General features: G+C 38.3%; 1 protein-coding gene across 2 annotated transcripts in view; it reads right to left on the bottom strand.

Moving 5' to 3' along the window:
- GTF3C3_1 (General transcription factor IIIC, polypeptide 3) overlaps positions 1-14,565 on the bottom strand; it is a 30,651-nt gene extending 16,086 nt beyond the window's left edge. The window contains exons 1-12 of one of the 2 annotated variants that reach the window (XM_051210992.1): positions 14,465-14,565; positions 12,938-14,431; positions 12,662-12,896; positions 10,067-10,143; positions 9,895-10,012; positions 8,970-9,046; positions 8,582-8,696; positions 8,290-8,456; positions 6,497-6,584; positions 4,284-4,342; positions 1,676-1,779; positions 1,522-1,609 (exon numbers count right to left, since the gene is read on the bottom strand). In XM_051210992.1, coding sequence (XP_051071020.1) covers positions 1,522-1,609; positions 1,676-1,779; positions 4,284-4,342; positions 6,497-6,584; positions 8,290-8,456; positions 8,582-8,696; positions 8,970-9,046; positions 9,895-10,012; positions 10,067-10,143; positions 12,662-12,896; positions 12,938-13,018 — 1,209 coding nt within the window. In that variant the 5' untranslated portion in view covers positions 13,019-14,431; positions 14,465-14,565. Of the gene's footprint in view, positions 1-1,521; positions 6,585-8,289; positions 8,528-8,581; positions 8,697-8,969; positions 9,047-9,894; positions 12,897-12,937; positions 14,432-14,464 lie in introns of both variants that reach the window. The other variant, XM_051210991.1, reaches the window with a different exon arrangement.
- Between the last annotated feature and the right edge of the window lie 5,410 nt (positions 14,566-19,975).

Genomic DNA, 19,975 nt, shown 5'->3' with positions numbered 1-19,975 from the left:
CTGATTGACCCGAGTGCCAGGCTTCTAAAAATTCTCTGGTGTTTTTGGAATTCCCCCTGTCCAAGATTTCCACATTTTTCCAATCGAATGAGTGTCCGCAGTTGTCCACGTGTATTGATATAAGTGAGGAAGTACCATAGCGTATGACTGCTAATTGATGTTCATGCAGGCGAAGGTGAAGGGGGCGTCCGCTTTGTCCGATGTAGTGTTTTTCGCAGTTGGCACAATTTATTTTGTAGATGATGTTTGATTTGTCTCCCTTTGTTATTTCATCCTTTGGTTTGCATAGGATTGATTGTAGTGATTTTGTCGGTTGGTGTGCTACACCTATGCCGAAGGTTTTCCGCAGTCTCGTTGCGGTTTCTGATATGCCTTTTATGTATGGTCGGGCGATCCTTTTGTTGATTTCTGTGCTTGACTTAGGTTCTGATGCTGCGTGCGGTTGGTATTTTTTGATAAAGTTGATTGGGTAACCGTTCTTTTGAAATACGTCCTTCAGGTACTTCTCTTCATTTTTTCGTGCTGCGGTGTGTCCTCGCCCTTTTGAACAAAGTGTGTACGCAGTTGATTTTGTGAGCTCTTGGGTTGTTGTTATTGTAGTTGAGAACAAAACTCCATCCAAAAAAAGATGAAAATAAATGGTCCTGACAAGCCAATAATATAATTAATTAAATAATGTTGCTCAATAATCCAGTACAGGTTTATGTACCCAGTTTTGAGTCAAACATCTATGGATGCTGGTGATACATTTCGGGACAGTAAATCTCAATATACGAAGGTGAGTTCAAACTTGTGGTGCTAATCCATTGGGGTTTCCTGGAGGGGGTTCGAATCCCATTCCCGTCGCCAAATTTGCTAGGGTTGAATCTATCAGGAGTTCACTTAATCTGTGAACGAGAAACAAGATTCGGTGACCAAAGACCAGTAAGCTAGCTATTGATGCGTCCCATCCCAGCTAATTAGAGGGAGAAGTCGATGCTCGGAATGGGGAATTATATTCTGCAAACAGCCAGAAACGAGCGATAACAACAAATACAATTCAAAACGTATATATACAGTAAAAAACTGTCCTTGGGAAGAGTTACCAAATGGCATACTAAAAGACATTGTGTCAAAAAGTAAGCAATCATTTTACTGTACCAGTAATTGATGTCAACATTTCATTACATGACGTTCATGGGTACACCTGTCATGTAGCACAAGTAGTGCTAAATATTGAGATGTCACTTGTAACTGTCAGTATTTTCTAAATTATAATAATCTGTAGTTTAGTAAGATTAACCTACTTAGCACTAAATGATGGTTCGAAGGATTTTTAAAATAGAATTTAGTCATAACAGAAATTACGTTTATGACATCTTAGTGAATCTTTAAAAACCACAAATAAGAATCACTTTTGTTTAACTTTTACGCCATTGCAATGGCTTGTGGATGTTTTTATAATGTACATAATCTATTCAAAACTTTTGTGCAGTTGTGTTAAAACAAAGAATATTAGAGAAATACAATGTATCAACTCACCACAACTAATGGGCCAAGTCCCAGATGTGCAAAAATAAGAAACAATTTCAACTGTAATTCAACAGGCATATTATCAGGGAATTCACATCTAGATAAAACAAATAAACAGATAAATTATATACGATAAGAAATAACCAGTGATGAGTCAATTTACCTTTTAAATTTCTCCACAGACGACAACTTCGATGAATGTCTGTCCATATCAAATAAATCCCCAGAATTCAAATACAGTTTGACACCACAGAAGGAAGTGAAAAACTATAATTTTCAACAATGAAAAATATTTTCCAATTTATCGTTTAAGAACTCAAAAGTTTATTAAAGTATTTACAGATATGGTAACACAATGTAACTGATTACAGAAAAAACAACTAAGTTAATAAGATAAAAAAGATTTTTGTTTATCTATGCGAGTTCACAAAACACATTACAATATTATGCAATTAGTTCTCTTGGTAAACTTTTGTAAAGTAACAACAGCCAGCAACGTAGGATGAATGAAATGGATTAAGGGACGGAGAGGATATAATGTAATGGAGTATAAGAAATATATGTAAACTGTTATGATTACGATAGACAGAATGATAAAAATGACAGTAATTAATAAGAAATAATTTTAAAGCAATCACCGTAGCGATGATAATAACACTAATAATGACAACAATAGCTGCAGAGAATAGGAGAGTGTTATATTCCGGCGGGAATTATGAATAGTAACTTTTGAGAATTATTTGTGAACCAATACGATACATATACTTTTATGGTATGATTATTAAGTAGATAAACTATGCATATTCATGTTCCTCTTATTAAAAGCTTTATTTTGACGCATAGAATATTGTTATACGATTTACCGTTCCTGAGTTCTGTCCAGTCTATTAATTACTGCCTACCACATTCACAGCCACTTTTGGCTATATCTTGCATAAATGTTACTTTCTATTTTATGAAGTGATGTGGTCTGTTTGGTTTGTATATAAACCCAGTATATTCGAAATACGTGATTTATATCGCAGAGGCTGAGATTGGTGTTCTGAACTTAACTGGCTGAGCTAGGCACGAAGCAGGGCCAATAGGCACTCTAGACTGCTCGTACGTGTTTTATGCGTCACTGGTCCGATCGATGATTCATTGCTGTCTAACTGGCGGTATCGTTACCTTATATATTGATAGGGCACAAGTTATAACAGAGAGAACAGATTAAATAGAAAAGAAGTCAAACATTCTACTGAATAGTGTTGAAATAATAAGACTAGTTGTAATGGTAGTAAATTAGGAATAAAGATCAGGCTAAAAAAATTGAATTTTATATATTTTGAAGACGAGAACTACTGAATACAAGGTAGGATATCATTCAAATGGTCACCATGAATGTCAGGTGAACCACAGACTTTTTCAAACACAAATTGGAGTAGAGACGTCAAATGGTGGTTGTTCTTTAGTAGAGTGATAGTCTACCATTATTTTGCTTGTTTATCACTTAGAAGACAGTAGTATAAGGGTTTACTGAGTAATCAGTGTTTAAAATATATCTTACTATGGTACTACTAGGTAGTTTGGAGCCATTAAAGGTTAAATTCTTTGGGATATTCCATTCTAGATAATACCCTATCTACGTGCTGATGCAGGTACAGGTGGAAAGGTAGATATAACTGGTTGTAATTAGCGAAGGTCTATGTTAGTTTATCTGACTAGCCATTTTGTTAAGTATGTGATAACTACGTTAGCAAATGAACAGGTCAGTGTAATTCTGAGCCTAAGTCAACGTTAATTCTGAACACTAACATCATCTCCTTTGATTGGAAGTTTGTCAAACAGTAGCTTGTTGCGGCATCTCAGGTGTATAAACAGCTGTTTCATCTAAAAATGAACATTTGCTAGTAAGTGACCACGTTGATAAATACAAACACGAGATTATTTTGAGTATACAAAACAACATAGGGACAATAAAAATAAATTACAAGACTAATCAAAATTGAAGTAATGAACAGAAAAAACCGTCACACTCAATGAATAGGTCATTAAAGGTTAAAGAAGATCAGCTAACCAAACAATTGTAGAGTTGACTGACACTAAATAAGAATTTTACGCTTTACTATGATATGCCTTTTTAAACCAAAGTAGTGCTAAAATTGTAGCATATTCATATCAAAACAAATTATAGAAATCTAACATAACCTAACAGAATTCCATCATATTCGTTAATATGGACGTATACCCATGATTTACTGAACGATTTTCTAGAACCAACTAACCAGTTCCGCATATTCATGAGACGCTCCAGAAAATATTTACTTGATAAAACTCGTAATTGTTTTTGCCTTCAACTTCTTTCGTCAAGAAATTTAGCGAAAATCCCAAAAGATATACAATGATAATATAAGCTACTTGTTTACTAACTGGAACATTTGATCAGTGTCAATGTGAACCCTGATTATTTAACTTATTCTGTTCTGTCATCTTAGCAAACCAATTTCTCAGGTGAAGTTCAACGCTAAATAAATTCATATTAAAGGGCAGTGGTGCTGTTTCATGCTAACAACTTTGATTATAGGGTTGAGCAACATAAGCTAGATTTTCTTCAGTTTACGTGAGTACGTAAATCTACGTTGTGGAAGGCCAGATACACAATACCATTGACTACGAAATATCAAAATTCTATCTCAAAGTCATATCGACTCTATGTAAAATTCATAAGTTAGAAATAGGAATAAGGCTCGATCATAAATATATATAATTTATCAAGACAATGCTAAATTTACCTTTAGAGCTTGATCATAACGTTTCATTTGAAACAAAATCGATAAAGCCGAATTTCGATCTTCATGTAAAAAAGAGAGTGAATTTTATTGAAGTCGATATCAGTTATGGGAAAAAAAACACGCTTAGCTGCAAAAACTAGAAACATGATTGCTCAAACAATAGCATAGGAATTTAAGACAACGTAAGTTAGTAAATTATGATAAACTGTAATGACTTCTAGAAAATTTATATGACGTTGAACTTCAAGCAGAAGCGCGATTCCATAAAAGTCGAAACTAAACGGATCATTGCTTTAATTAAGAAAATTAATTCTCACTAAGACACTTGGAATAGTTTAATAGTCCATAGTACCGAAACAGAAGTTTATTACGGTAAATGCGGTTAAAAGAGAAGACATGAACTAGAAAAAAACCTGACTGCTTTTAATTTCTGCGTCAAGTAATTATCGGTCCTGGGATTTAAAAATAAATCATAGTGAATCCCAAAACCAACTTAAAGGCTCTATTCACAATTAAAGATAATTGTGTTTATTATTGAAGAACTACGGGGAAACTGTCAGGGGAAATATACTAAACCAGAGAGGCCGGTCAAGGACAAAGAAGTCAAGCCAATCACTGGGATTCAAGAATAGAGGAACAGATGAGTGGAATACTTCGAGGAGCTCTTGAGCAGACCAACTCCATTGAATCCACCAGGTATCGAAGCAGCACACAGACCTTCCAATAGATATCACTCCACCAACGGTCGAAGAAATCAGGATGGCCACCAGATAAATCAAGAGTGGGAAAGCAACAGGACCTGACAACTTACCAGCTGAAGCACTGAAGTTAGACATAGAGGTAACTCCTTGTTCAGATAGATTTGGGAGGAAGAACAAGTGCCAACAGACTGGAAAGAAAGGAGATTTGAGTAAATGTGAAAACTACAGAAGCATCACACCTCTATCGGTACCAGGAATAATTTTCAACAGTGTCGCTGAACTAGATGAAGGATTCAGTAGACGCCCAACTTCCAGAGACCAACGGACCGTATTCCATAAGGATCGGTTGTGTACAGACCAAATCACGACATCACGGACCACTGCTGAATAATCAACTGAATGGAACTCGTCACTATACACCAACTTCCTTGATTATGAGAAAGCATTCGACAGTGTGGATAGGACAACATTATGGAAAATTCTTCGACACTATGGAGTACCTGAAAAAATCGTCAACATCATCGGGAATTCGTACGACGGGCTACACTACAAAGTCGTGCATGGAGGACAACTGACAGATGCATTCTAAGTGAGGACTGCAGTCAGACAAGGCTGCTTACTCTGCCCCTTTCTCTTTCTTCTTGTGGTTGACTGCATTATGAAGACCTCCACATCTGAGGGGAGGCACGGGATAAAATAGACAGCTTGGATGCAACCAGATCTGGACTTCGTAGATGACCTAGCTTTTCTATCCTATACACACCAACAAACACAGGTAAAGACAGTCAGCGTAGCAGCAGCCTCTACAGCAGTAGGTCCTAACATACGTAAGCAATTAAGCAAGATTCCTTAATATAGCACAATAAGCATCAACCCAATCACACTTGATGGAAACTTATATGTACCTGGGTAGCATCATAGATTAACAAGGAGGACGTGATGCATATGGAAGGGCACAAATTAGCAAAGCAAAGATAGCACTCCTGTAATTGAAGAACATCTCGGACTCGAAACAACTGTCAACTAACATCAAAGTCAGAACGTAAAGACAGTTTTATTCTACTGAACTTAAACGTGGAGAACTACTACAACCATCCTCAAAAAAGTACATGTATTTATAAACAGTTTTCTACGCAAGATACTCCACATCCACTGGACAGATACGATCAGCAAAAACCTAATGTGGTAGAGAACAAACTAACTCCTAGGTGAAGAGAGAATTAAGAAAAGACGATGGAGGTGGGTATGACATACAATGAGGAATTCATCAAACTGCATCACGAGGCTAGCCCTAACTTAGAATCCTGAAGACAAAAGAAAAAGATGGAATTTAATGTAGACATCAAAAGAATGAATAGCAGTTGGAAACAAATGGGAAGGAGAGCCCAGGACAGAGTTAGTCGGCGACCTATGTACCACTAGGGTTAACAGGCGTATGTTAGTGCGTGATTAGTGAGACAAAATGGTTTTTAAATAAGGACCGGATACAGAGAATTAAAATTTGATACGTACCATTATCCGTTCCATGATCTGGGTATTGTTCAAAAGCATTTTCATACGCCTTTACCGAGTTGTGTGGATCAAGTAGTTTGAAAAATTGCTATGAAAAACATTACATTTTTGAAGAAACCAAGTGAAAATGCAGCATTTGCTTACGAATAGAATATATTCCTACAAGATTTCTGAGTTGCAACCCGGTTCAAAAACAAAATAAGGGTACTGAGGATATCTTACTTAACTGCATTATCTTCAGGTAAAGTTGTCATGGCGATATTGACAATATAAATCCCCAGTAAGATCATTATTTACCAGACATGTAACCGAGTTACACAAATTGTCTTAAGCCTTCAGTACAAAACGTAATCCTCTGTAATATTATATCGTCCATTTTAGCGGGAATATTCTATGTAAGTTTTGAGGGTTACGCTATTACGATAGTCGACTTTGTCAATACACACAATTTTTTGGATATGAACCAAATGTTACTAACTGCAAATATTCTATGAGGCAACTTATCAATACACCATATTTACAATAATATATCCTAAATGTAGCAGTGCGATATTAGTAAAGTACTGTCCATTATAAAGTGGTGTTGGTAAATTAATACATGATCATGATTCAAACAGTAAGTCAGCAACAACGTAGAACTTCGTACGTACGTACATCAATTCAAGTCGCCATACCACATTAGCACAGAGATACAGTGGTCGATTCAAACCCCATAGTGGTAGATGTAGTAAGATTATAAGCGGTAATCGGAAAGATTAGGGTTTGAAGATGTTATTCAATGAGTATAATACAGTGAAATAAATTTGGAAAGAGAAAAAAGGACATGAAGAATTCAGAAGATTTGGATTTGGGAGACCACAAAGAGTGGATAAACATGCACCATTGCAAACGATTTTGAGCCATATCATTCAAGGTCTCTAACCATCGGTTGCTATAGTCTCGCGGATCCCAACCAGGTAGTCTACACCTACCAACATGACTCAGTCCACTTGTCAGTGACTTCATGGACTTGTGCCATGTTTTGGTCTGGCCGCCCCTAGCTTTCTTCCAACCTACTCCTATACCATTGAACATCGCACGTCGAGGCAGTCGGTCGTTGGGCATACGTAACACATGTCCCAGCCATTTCAACTGATGAAGTTTCACTACTTCATCAATTGATTTGCCATCCTTACCTAGTACCCGTTTCCTAACAACTACATTACTTACTCGGTGGTCCTAGGATATACGAGCAATGTTTCGAAGACACCTATAATCGAATACTAGTAACGTACGAGTATCCTCTACTCTTACCGGCCATGTTTCACAGCCATAAAGTAGGACGGAACGGACTGCTGCTTAGTAAACTTGTCCTTCGGTTGTTAGACGGATATCTCGCCTACTCCAAAAATGACGCAACTTGGCGAAATCTGGTCAAGCCTTCTGTATCCGAGCTGAGATTTCTTCACACACCAGACCATAGGGGCTGATGAGACTCTCAAGATAAGTGAAGTGGTAGACACACTCAACAACTTCACTCCCTATCATTGATTCGGATGTCGATGCAACCCAATCCTGAGGCAACATTTTGAGGGCGAGAATCGCATCCCGAACATTCATACATTGTTGCTTATGGTGGTCAGAAAACTGCATTTCGTCAGCGTCTTCTACCATATTATCGGCATATTTTAAGTCAACAAGTGAATCTTCCTGTAAAAGTTCAACCCCTGGAAATTTAGATGAGAAAAGTGTTATCTCTAAAAGCACGTCAACGACAAAGTTAACAGGTTAGGATAAAGTTCAATAAAACTTACATCGGCTAGCTCTCGAGCAACTTCAAATTGTTTCTCACCCGTCGACTCCGGAGTAACTGAAAGAGCGGCCAAACGTAACTGTAATGCCTCTCTGCTTCGACCAGCTACATGACATAAGTCTATAAGACGTTGGCGTAATGATGTATCAGCTCGATTTCTTCGAAGGGCTGAAGTGGTGAAATAATAAGAAAACCCAAAGATGTACTTCCTCTCTGCAATAAAAAATATTTTAAAAGTCCTATTGATGAATACAAGTAGGCTACTTTCGAGCTGATCACGCAAAAATGCATACCCTGTCGTGCATAGTGTATAGCAAGAGGGAAATCCTCAGCTTCTTCAGCCCAGTCCACTAGAGTAAGCCAAGTATTTTTGTCGGATGGGTTTCTCTGAGCAGCTTGATATAAAAACTGAAAAAGAATCACAACCAAAGAATCGAATTAGTTGGCAGAACAAAAACGTTGCAATCGGTGTGCTCACTATGAGGAAATTAGTCCTAAACATAATATAGCTGTAAATTTTAGAATAATTTTGTAAATCACAGGCCGGGAAAACAACCAACTTCTCATCCCTATTACTCTTATTTTAAATAAATGTTGAAGATCTCTCAATAAATTCGTAATCAACAAAGTTCTAATTATTTTTCAACTATAAAATGAACTGTTTGATTCGGTTAAACTCACTTCTTTGGCTTTTTCTTGATTCCCACGACGAAAACTAATTTCGGCCAAAACAATATATGGTTGGGAAGCTTGGGGAGCTAAATACAAGAAAGAATAACACTGTATGCCTTCTAAGTATTTAGTGCCAATAGATGAATGAGATAAAAGTAATAGCATCAGAAAACTTTTACGCAATACATGTCATATTAACTATGAACTGAGCGCATGTAATTTCTTAGTATACAACATTTTACCCAAGAATACGCTTGAAATAGCTAATAAAAGCTATCTGTGAATTCAAGATTTACAACTTAATTAGTAGATGTATCTATCAAATATTGCAAATAAGGACTGTTAAGCTCTTTTTCTCACCAGTTCTATGAATGTGTACTGTATTAAGAAAGCAATTCTACTTTTTCGAGCCAAAACTGTTTATACAAAAACCTAACGGTGACAAAGATGAACGTCTCCCCCAAATTCTGTTAAAAGGTACGATTGGCTAAAAAAGCGATGAGTTCGAACAAAATATTACTTTGACGGACAAAGTTTCGTCTTTCTGATGTTCAGAATTTTCATGCTTATTAGTATTTTGGAAATTTTGATAACCTGGTCATATTTTATCCATACAGGAAAGCTGGTTTTTCCGCTTAGTTAAAGTGTTTTGAGATATTAACATACTCGACAGTAACAGTAGAAATCCCACATCAAGAAATGTACTGAATCCAAAGCTTGTAAATGTTCATTTTGGCAGTAACATTCACGTATATTATCAGATTCTTTCATACATACCAACCTCACTATCGGATATTTCAACCACTAGATAGCACTAGTTAACTACAATCTACTTCTTAAAACTCACAAAATACAAGACTTGTTAAGTAAAAATAATAAACTGTATTCTTTTTTACTTAACGGATACTGTATAAACATCAACTAATAAGTTTACCTGTGTCAATGATCTGATAGCAAATACGTTCAGCGTGTTCAAATTCATCATTGTTCAAATGTCTTTCAGCTTCTCCAAGATATTGTGCTAACTCAATTGGTAATCGAGCACGTTTAGACTATTAAGTTTCATAGAGGTTAAATGTTAATTTTTCAGAACAGATAAAAGTTACAATAAGTGGTCCTCTCAATTTCAGTTTTTTCTTTCCAACTGTATCAGGATTTTGTCGTCTTTTAGATCTCCTAGGTCCTAAAAGAAATATTTTTAGAGTAATCTTTTTTTCTGAAAATATCACGTAAGTAAAAATGTCTAGAATGGCAATAATTTGAATCCAAGTATATCAATAAAAGCAAATTATTCGATGAATATGATTTACTAAACATCGGCTTCCTCAATATTGAAATGATGACAAGACCTGAAGGAATTCTAAGGATACGTTTACATAGGACATTCACTTGATGTCCAACTAACAAACTCTTGCATGTGAATGCCTATTAGTAGAAAGAGGAACTGGGTTATAACACTGCCCCATACACATATACATAAATGAGATGGATTTATGAACCCAACTTCAAATATGAGGGACTAAATCTAAGAAAAATCCTTATCGGGCATAGATATCCACTAATATCTATTGACCCGAATATAAAGCTCAAACTTCCAAAATTAACAGCCACTGCACCATAAATGGACATTGATTTCAATGGTGACAAAGCTCTCTGCACCTCAAAGAGAATTTTTAACTCTCTCAAAAAAATGTTTTTGCATCAACTTTGAGATTGGTGTTCACCAGTAGGCCTATATTCAATGATAATCTAAAGAAGAAGCTTTCGCATCCGACCACTTACATGTATATTTATAAATTCACTTGCTTCTGTGTTGTTACACATATCGGGTGTTCAATGGACATTCTACCAAATCAGATTTAAAAGGATTATCCCCGATGGATAAAAAGAGGTAGTATTGGACTAACGAAGACCTCAACCATTTAACATCTTGTGAACACTCGTCATTCAACAAAAGCAGACAAACTGCTCAAATTCATATACACAGTGAGAAAAAAACAGACTGAAAGCTGTGAGCTTCCCTTTCCTATGGTCTGTTGAAGCTTTTTTCAAATCTTAGGAGGAGCCATAACTATGTACCCAGAAGAAACTTACTCAACCTCTTTTACCGTCACAGTCTTTTATTTATTTAATCACATAAACATAGGTACAAGGAGGCACCAAAGGGATATGCACCACATAAATCATTCGACTTGTGTGAGGGCTGGGATACTGCCCTGGTGCCCAAACCGAAGCAGGTAACAGTCTTAACCTTTAATTTCCCAGTTATCGCCCTTTCGTTTAACACAATATTGAGTCTTGTGCATAGCAGTATCAAAACAGCTTACCGGCTGAGGTTGCAAAACTTATGAATACTAAAATTACAAACAATAAGACGGGTGCTGTTTACGAAATTGATAGGACGAAAAGCGAATGTCCGGTGCTTTAACCGGGGTGGTGGACGCCGAGGGTCCATCTAGGGGAGTTGGAAAACTTTAATTCTAAACCGATGGTGCGTATGGGCTTCAGTATCCCGAAGGAACAAATGGCGTATGGACCTATTGTTGGTCACCAGCTACCATGGCACTGCATCCGCTGATGTTGCTCCACTGCCTTGTAGATCAGACCTTTAGGTCGAAGGCTATGGGTATGGCCACCTAAGAAAACCACATGCTTCGGTTTGGAAACCCGGGCAGTATGATAGACCACTCACAAATCAAGTGATTTGTGCGGTGCAAATGTATTCAGTGCCCCTTTGTACTAATATTTATGTGTTCAAGTAAATAAAAAGCATCTTGTATTTTGAGCACCATAACTACAAAATGAATTCAGATAGTCGCAATAAACTTCAAGCCACTACTGAGAACTTTTAACAACGAACTATACGAGCAAAGTGGAAAATCTAAATGACTCTTAAAACATAAAAATAATATAAAGGTAGTAATGTAAACAGTTGGTGACTTTGGGAGTTCAATACGAAATGGCTGAGTTAGGAATAATCGTTTTAGGTCATTGGTCCGTAGGGTAGAAAGTTTTCTGCTCCAAATTTCGATTCAGTCAGGACTTAATTGGACAGCCGCGGTCAGTAGCCAAAGACCTTGGGTGATATGACTTAGAATCGGTCACAATGGCACAAATACACTTACTCTTTATCTTCCTCAAGATACTGAATTTCAGTATCCTTTCATATGTCTTCCAACCCTGAGCTTTAGAACAATATTTCCTTTGCTTATTCTATTGCATTACCACTGTTACACTACTTCGGTCTTTTTATCTTTTTGTTTTATTTATTTCGCCTAATCATCCCAGTGTTGTGTGGCAGATAAGGCCGACAGACGTCTGTCCCAAGCTCTACGTTCGTATGGACTAGACAATCTATTCTGTTGTTGGGCCACTTAACACAAAGCACTCAATCACCTCTGAATGATAGTTTAAGGTTGCTTTAAAATTGACAATTTGCCGAAACAATAATTCTTCATGGTTGTAGGAAGCACCTATTCTGATATTACGCATTTCGATCATGTATAAGGTCCCGAGGGTGTGTTCAGCTTTGAGACAATTATAGTATTGCTTCATTACTTAATGTCAGACTACATTGTGAACAAGCGATTTCAGAAAAGAGAATATCGAAACTGATTGTTAATATATCCTCATGGTTCTTACATATAATACAATAAGCGTATATTTGTGGTAAAATTTAAATAAATCGTAAGTAAAATTACGTGTAGAATATTCAGAATCGTCGTTTTTGCTAGAACAGTCTGAATCACTACTGTGGCAAGAATCATTATCCAGAGTAGTAGAGTGGTGCATTTCACGCATCAAATCATCAAAACTGATAATCCCATTCAAATATCGTGAATAAAGAGTTTCATCAGTTACGAGACCATTAAGAAACGAAGAGATATATGTTGAGTCATCTGCTTCCGAAACGTAACCACAACTAGAATCAAATTCCTATCGAAGGAAAATTTAGCCGAACTCTAGACAAAACATACATTCAGATCGATAACTTCGAAGTCTTGAGCCAATTCCAATTCACCACCGACACCCCAATCATCACTATGTTCCGCGTCCATTTAGGATAAAACAATTTACTATACAAAAGGAAAAAGCAAAAGTGATATCGATGTGTATAATTTGAATTAGGCATAGCAAATGATGTTATGACATCATTCTCATTGTAAATATTAGACAGATTGTGGGTAAAGAACGTTGTCTTTATCCTACCAACGTTGTGGATATGCACCTGCAGAACGGTGCCCAACCAGATGATAACTTTAATAGTTGAATTCACGAGTCGACCTAAGCTAGATCACTATTGAAAACCTGGAAGCACTAGACGGCCGTTTCGTTCTAGTATGGGACTGTTCAGCAGTGTTCATCCACGATCCTGTATGCGGAACCTCTGACCTTCGGTGTCACGCGCGAAGCCTAACTTTAAGACCACTGAGCCGGCATCTGGTGTTAATGTCTAGCCTCGATCCATGGTCTTGCGCAACAATACATCGTAGTTGCGCAGCGTTCAGGAGTCCCATGTTAGAACGGAACGGTCGTCTAATGCTTCCATCTTCAATGGTAGTCCAGCTAAGACCAAGTCACGAAGTCAACAAGTGGAATTACTATAGCCTTCACAACTCCTCATTCAGACGATAATTGGTTGACATTAAATGCAAGGTCATCCACTACTATGGTGAGTTAAAAATACAGACACTCATTTGCTATAGTTGATATAGAGACTGCGAATGGTGTCTTAGTTTAGTTCCATAGTTTACCTGGTCACCATATCAGTAATTTGACGGGCGGAAACACCTTGCCACTAAACGCATAAAAGCTTGAAAGTTAGGTACAATAATTCCATTTATGTGTTGTGGAGGTGCATTGAAAGGGAAAGAAGGGTTTTTTATAATTCCGTTGAGATGGATGTGGTTAAGATGAAGGCTGGAAACAGTCAGGCTCAATATCATATATTCAGGTCACTGAACAATATCGTTTCATCCTTTTCGAAATAAGCTTGTCTTAACGAAAAATAGTTAGGCACAATTGAATGTGTCACCCTACACGTCCTAGTCGAGTAAGTAACGTTTCAGATTTGAGTTAATCCTTAAGATTTAATAAACTTAAAGCTGTTCTGCAGAACGTGTCAGCTATATAAGACTTGAGTGCAAACATTATGCAGCTGATGTCTTATTGTGATGGACGCGAACATAATCGAAAACTTGATACTGGACAAGCAATTTGGTATTTCCTTTTGTCATCTGAAGAGGACCTGTGGAAGTTGGCTGCATGTCTTCAGCAGGATATGACTATAAGTTGCATGCCAGATGCATGATAATCCTGAAACGTCCATGTGCTACATTTTGTCATACGTCATGACACCTGAAGTTGACAGCCATTTCATCACCTTACTTGCCACTTCATCAAAAAAACGTCTCAGAAGCATACGGAGAAAATTCCTTTTTCTAGTCATTGTTTACGACAACGTCGCTGTCCTTAACGTCATTCGTCAACGAAAAAGGACTTACAAAACTATGTGATATCATGATGCAACAGTACTTTCACAGAGAGATTATTTTAATTGAGAACAGTAACGCTGAAGTTTAAAAAACGCGCAGCTACCCTTGGGCTCAACTTAATTTTCGACTGAGCTTCTTATCATTCACTTACTTTCGTGTAGACAACTGAACTTACAATTAAATGCGTAACAATCGTAGCTCGAGCATTTGTCTGTTACTAATCTAATTGTAAACTATAATGTTACCTCTAGACCATAAATGCCTTTAATCCTACATCGTTTTCGAATGTGATCGACTGCATTCACGGGACATAAGAGAAAATTGTGGTTAGTCGAAAGAAAGACGGTTAAGAGAAATCTAGTTAATTTAGCGACATTTTCAATATAGAACAACTAATGGGTGAACTTTCACATTACTTCACCATGACAGCGAGAACGACGACTTTGGTGCGTATTCCAACTCATTCCACTAAAATTCTAACGGAATGTCTTCTTCAGTAATTGACTCGGAATATTTTAGTACCTTCTTAATCATACATAAATTCGTCGGCCACATTATTTGCCTTTCAATAAGAATTCACTAACAAAGTTTGTGATGAAGTCACAGGTATTCAGTGTTTGACAACGCTTCTACCAGTAACGCCTTCTAATATATTTCGTTCCCACCCAGAGAAATCAAAAGACAGAGTCAAGGAGATCGGAAGAGTATATTTGGCGATGACCAATATATCGGAATTCTCTGATCTAATCTGGCTAGCGATTGCGGTTGATGTTGAGCACGGCGTTACCACACGTGATCTGGTGCGGATGCATGACCGAGCACCTTCAGCTAGATGAGTCCACTAAAACATATGGTCAGCATCCAATGTCGAAAACTTACAGAGCTATTTATTTTGGGGATTTATTTACCGCTACAGATCACTCCCCCCCCTAGTGGGGCTGTGACGACCCTAAGACGTGGCCAGCCAGAAGTTTAAACCCAACGAGTTTAACGTTGGTAAACACTCTTCTGATAGCTTACTAAATTTAGCAGCGTCTGGTCGTCTTTCCTTACTATATGGGACCGAGGTACAACATAGTAAAAAAAGAAAGTTACAATGAAAATTTCGGCTCCTCATAAACGTCATCGTTCTTTTCCAGCCGTCCTGGAAAAGAAAAAGAAAATGTAAGTGCATGTCGAAATACACTCGTATGTGCGTAAAAACACAATGTCGGCGGAAAAAATGGAAAATAAACTCATGAACACGTAATAGCATTAAAAAAATTGTTTTTTTTATTTTGTTTTTTTTAAATAGAAATAAAAATATATAAGCATATTAAAATCTTTTTTTTTAAAAATAATATTAAATGTCGAGAAGTGCCTTACGTGCAATAGTCGTTTAAATGTTCTGGAAATCTCACCCTTCTTCCAGAACGCGTCGTTTTAAGTTTATTTTCGGATACTGTCGAAGTATCATCGTGTGTGTTGGTTGTTGGATGAGATATTGTAAGTGTCGGAGTCGTGTCGTTCGATTGTACCGAAGGAAAGTCGACGTGGATAGGATTTCCTTCTAAATACGCTGCTTTTAAGCGATCGATGCTGATGCTATCGTTTGTTCCGTTCTTATCGACCATATAGTACTTAGATACACGTTGAAGAACTTTGAAGGGTCCTTCGTATGCTGATTCGAATGGTCGTCGATATGAGTCTCGACGAACGAAAACGTGTGTACTATATCGTAAGTCAGGTTGAACGAAAACATCAGTTGATTGAGGTCGAGTGGAAGCAGGTTTAACTGAACGCATTGCGTTTGTAAGCCTGTTCGTGTAGGAGGTTAGATCCATGTTCATTGAAGAGGATGAAGGATCCACGAATTCTCCTGGAAGTCGAAGTGTCGTTCCATAAACGAGTTGAGACGCAGTGTATCCAATGTCAGCTTTCACTGCATTGCGGATACCTAGTAAGACGAGTGGAAGAGCGTCGGTCCACTGTGAAACGTTTGCTGCTGATAGCGAAGCTTTCAGTTGTCGGTGAAAACGTTCTACCAACCCGTTTGCTTGTGGGTGGTAGGCAGTCGTTCAGAATCGAGTGATTCCTAAAAGTGTGGTCAGACGACGGAAAAGATCAGATTCAAACTGACGTCCGCGGTCTGTAGTGATGGTTGAAGGGCAGCCGAAGTTTGCTACCCATCGTTCGACGAAGGTGCGGGCCACTGTTTCAGCAGTGATGTCCTTAATAGGTACTGCTTCTGGCCATCGAGTGAAACGGTCTACGCAGGTTAAAAGATAAGAGTATCCATTTGAATCTGGTAAAGGTCCTACCAAATCCAGATGAACATGGTCGAAACGGGTATCGGGAGTTTTAAACGAGCCCAGGGGACATTTATTGTGTCTGATAACCTTAGATTTTTGGCAGCTTACACAGGAGCGTGCCAACTCCCTCACGTCTTTATTCATGCCAGGCCAGCAAAACCGTTCTGCTATAAGCTTGATGGTTGCACGAACACCTGGATGCGAAAGTTTGTGCAGTGTGTTGAAGACATTGCGTCGATAATATTTCATTGTGACTGGGGATAATTTGCAACCAGTAAAAGAAGTTACGCAAACGGACAAATTAGTGTTTCCGTCTACTAGCCTCCGTTTGCGCGTGTCGATGATCAGATTATGGTGTTGTAGAAGATCCATACCAATGATTGGCATAGAAACATCTGCAACAACGAAAATCCAGTGAATGGGTTTGCGTAAACCCACGTTAAGGTAAACGTACCTTTTGCCATATGTAGCGATCGGTTTTCCGTTTGCCGCCTGTAAGTTTAAGGTCGATTCGTGTAGTCGGTCGTTAGGATTTGCTGAGAGAACGCTAACTTCTGCGCCAGTGTCAACGAGGTAGCGAACTCTCGTTGTCACATCTGTGACGAATAACAGACGGCTTTGTTCGCCGGCTACGGTTGCCGTTAACGCGTGCCGGCTTGGAAGTTTCCTGAATTGTTTTTCGAATCAGTCGGTTTCGTGTTGGGAAAATTGCAGGGTTTTCTGCAATTTCTGGAAAACTTTCCATACTGGTTATGATACCAGCACCAGTCGGGGTTATTTGTCTCTCGTGGTCTAGAGACAGATCGCTTACGTGAAATGCTTCTACGTGGTGTGCGCGATCTCTTACGGTCGGTACGAAGACTAAGATAACGCGTGAGTGTGTGACATAAGTCGGTTATATCATTCTGAGTCGTGTGAGGCCTCTCTTTGACTGAAAATACCTCGGTAGTAGAAGGTTTCGTAATTTCTAGAATGCGGTCGGCAGATGCAGCTAGCTCGTCTAAGCCGTTGTTCTGGAACGAGACCAGAACTGCTTGCACCTGTTGGGGAAGTTTTGACAAGAAGAGTTGTTTGAATAGACCTTCGTCGAAAGTTCTTAGGCCTATAACCTCTCTCATCCGTTGCAACATGTCTGTCGCAGAACCGTGTTGCAGGTCGATGTTATTGAAGAGTTGATCTAACCTTTGTCGATCGGTTAGGTCTCCTCGTTTAAGAATCGAGCGTTTTAAGATTTCGTAAGGATCGGAAACATCACTAGTAAACATACTAGGTGCTACGTACCTGTTGAATTCGCGCGGTAGTGCCTTGACTACTGCGAGGAATTGTGCACGTGTGTCGATCACGCCGTGCTCGGAGAAGTCGGCTTCTGCGTAGCAAAACCAGGCTTCGATGTTGTCGGGCCAGAAAGGCATCAGTTGAAACGAAGGTGGGGACAAAGTCTTAAGCTTGAGTACTTAAGGTGTCTGTTCAGTCATGATGAAGTATGAATTACGATAATGAACGAGGGGAAAATATATATATCCAAGAAAAAACACGAAAAAAATCACAATGTTTAAAAAAAAAATAAAAAATAAGGCAATGATATACAAAAATCCCAAAAAGGAACAGACTCACAGTTGCAATTAGGTGTACCAGATCACGTCGGTCTCACCAATGATGATGTCACAGGTATTCAGTGTTTGACAACGCTTCTACCAGTAACGCCTTCTAATATATTTCGTTCCCACCCAGAGAAATCAAAAGACAGAGTCAAGGAGATCGGAAGAGTATATTTGGCGATGACCAATATATCGGAATTCTCTGATCTAATCTGGCTAGCGATTGCGGTTGATGTTGAGCACGGCGTTACCACACGTGATCTGGTGCGGATGCATGACCGAGCACCTTCAGCTAGATGAGTCCACTAAAACATATGGTCAGCATCCAATGTCGAAAACTTACAGAGCTATTTATTTTGGGGATTTATTTACCGCTACAATTGCTTATGGATAAACTTTAGTGCCTTAGAAATTCCATGGTATTTATTCGTAACAAAATGCTGAACAAAAACTACGATTCGAATTCTTTGGAGTGACTTAACTCAGAATCTTCGCTTTATGGATGTATGCTTATCTTGAGCCTAAAATTCTGTACAACGACCCACACCATTTCCTATGATGATGTCACAGGTATTCAGTGTTTGACAACGCTTCTACCAGTAACGCCTTCTAATATATTTCGTTCCCACCCAGAGAAATCAAAAGACAGAGTCAAGGAGATCGGAAGAGTATATTTGGCGATGACCAATATATCGGAATTCTCTGATCTAATCTGGCTAGCGATTGCGGTTGATGTTGAGCACGGCGTTACCACACGTGATCTGGTGCGGATGCATGACCGAGCACCTTCAGCTAGATGAGTCCACTAAAACATATGGTCAGCATCCAATGTCGAAAACTTACAGAGCTATTTATTTTGGGGATTTATTTACCGCTACAGATCACTCCCCCCCCTAGTGGGGCTGTGACGACCCTAAGACGTGGCCAGCCAGAAGTTTAAACCCAACGAGTTTAACGTTGGTAAACACTCTTCTGATAGCTTACTAAATTTAGCAGCGTCTGGTCGTCTTTCCTTACTATATGGGACCGAGGTACAACATAGTAAAAAAAGAAAGTTACAATGAAAATTTCGGCTCCTCATAAACGTCATCGTTCTTTTCCAGCCGTCCTGGAAAAGAAAAAGAAAATGTAAGTGCATGTCGAAATACACTCGTATGTGCGTAAAAACACAATGTCGGCGGAAAAAATGGAAAATAAACTCATGAACACGTAATAGCATTAAAAAAATTGTTTTTTTTATTTTGTTTTTTTTAAATAGAAATAAAAATATATAAGCATATTAAAATCGTTTTTTTTTAAAAATAATATTAAATGTCGAGAAGTGCCTTACGTGCAATAGTCGTTTAAATGTTCTGGAAATCTCACCCTTCTTCCAGAACGCGTCGTTTTAAGTTTATTTTCGGATACTGTCGAAGTATCATCGTGTGTGTTGGTTGTTGGATGAGATATTGTAAGTGTCGGAGTCGTGTCGTTCGATTGTACCGAAGGAAAGTCGACGTGGATAGGATTTCCTTCTAAATACGCTGCTTTTAAGCGATCGATGCTGATGCTATCGTTTGTTCCGTTCTTATCGACCATATAGTACTTAGATACACGTTGAAGAACTTTGAAGGGTCCTTCGTATGCTGATT

The sequence above is a fragment of the Schistosoma haematobium genome, chromosome ZW, assembly GCF_000699445.3.
Source record: "Schistosoma haematobium chromosome ZW, whole genome shotgun sequence".
Classification (NCBI taxonomy): Eukaryota; Metazoa; Platyhelminthes; class Trematoda; order Strigeidida; family Schistosomatidae; genus Schistosoma; species Schistosoma haematobium.
This window is presented reverse-complemented; position numbering and strand designations above follow the sequence as displayed.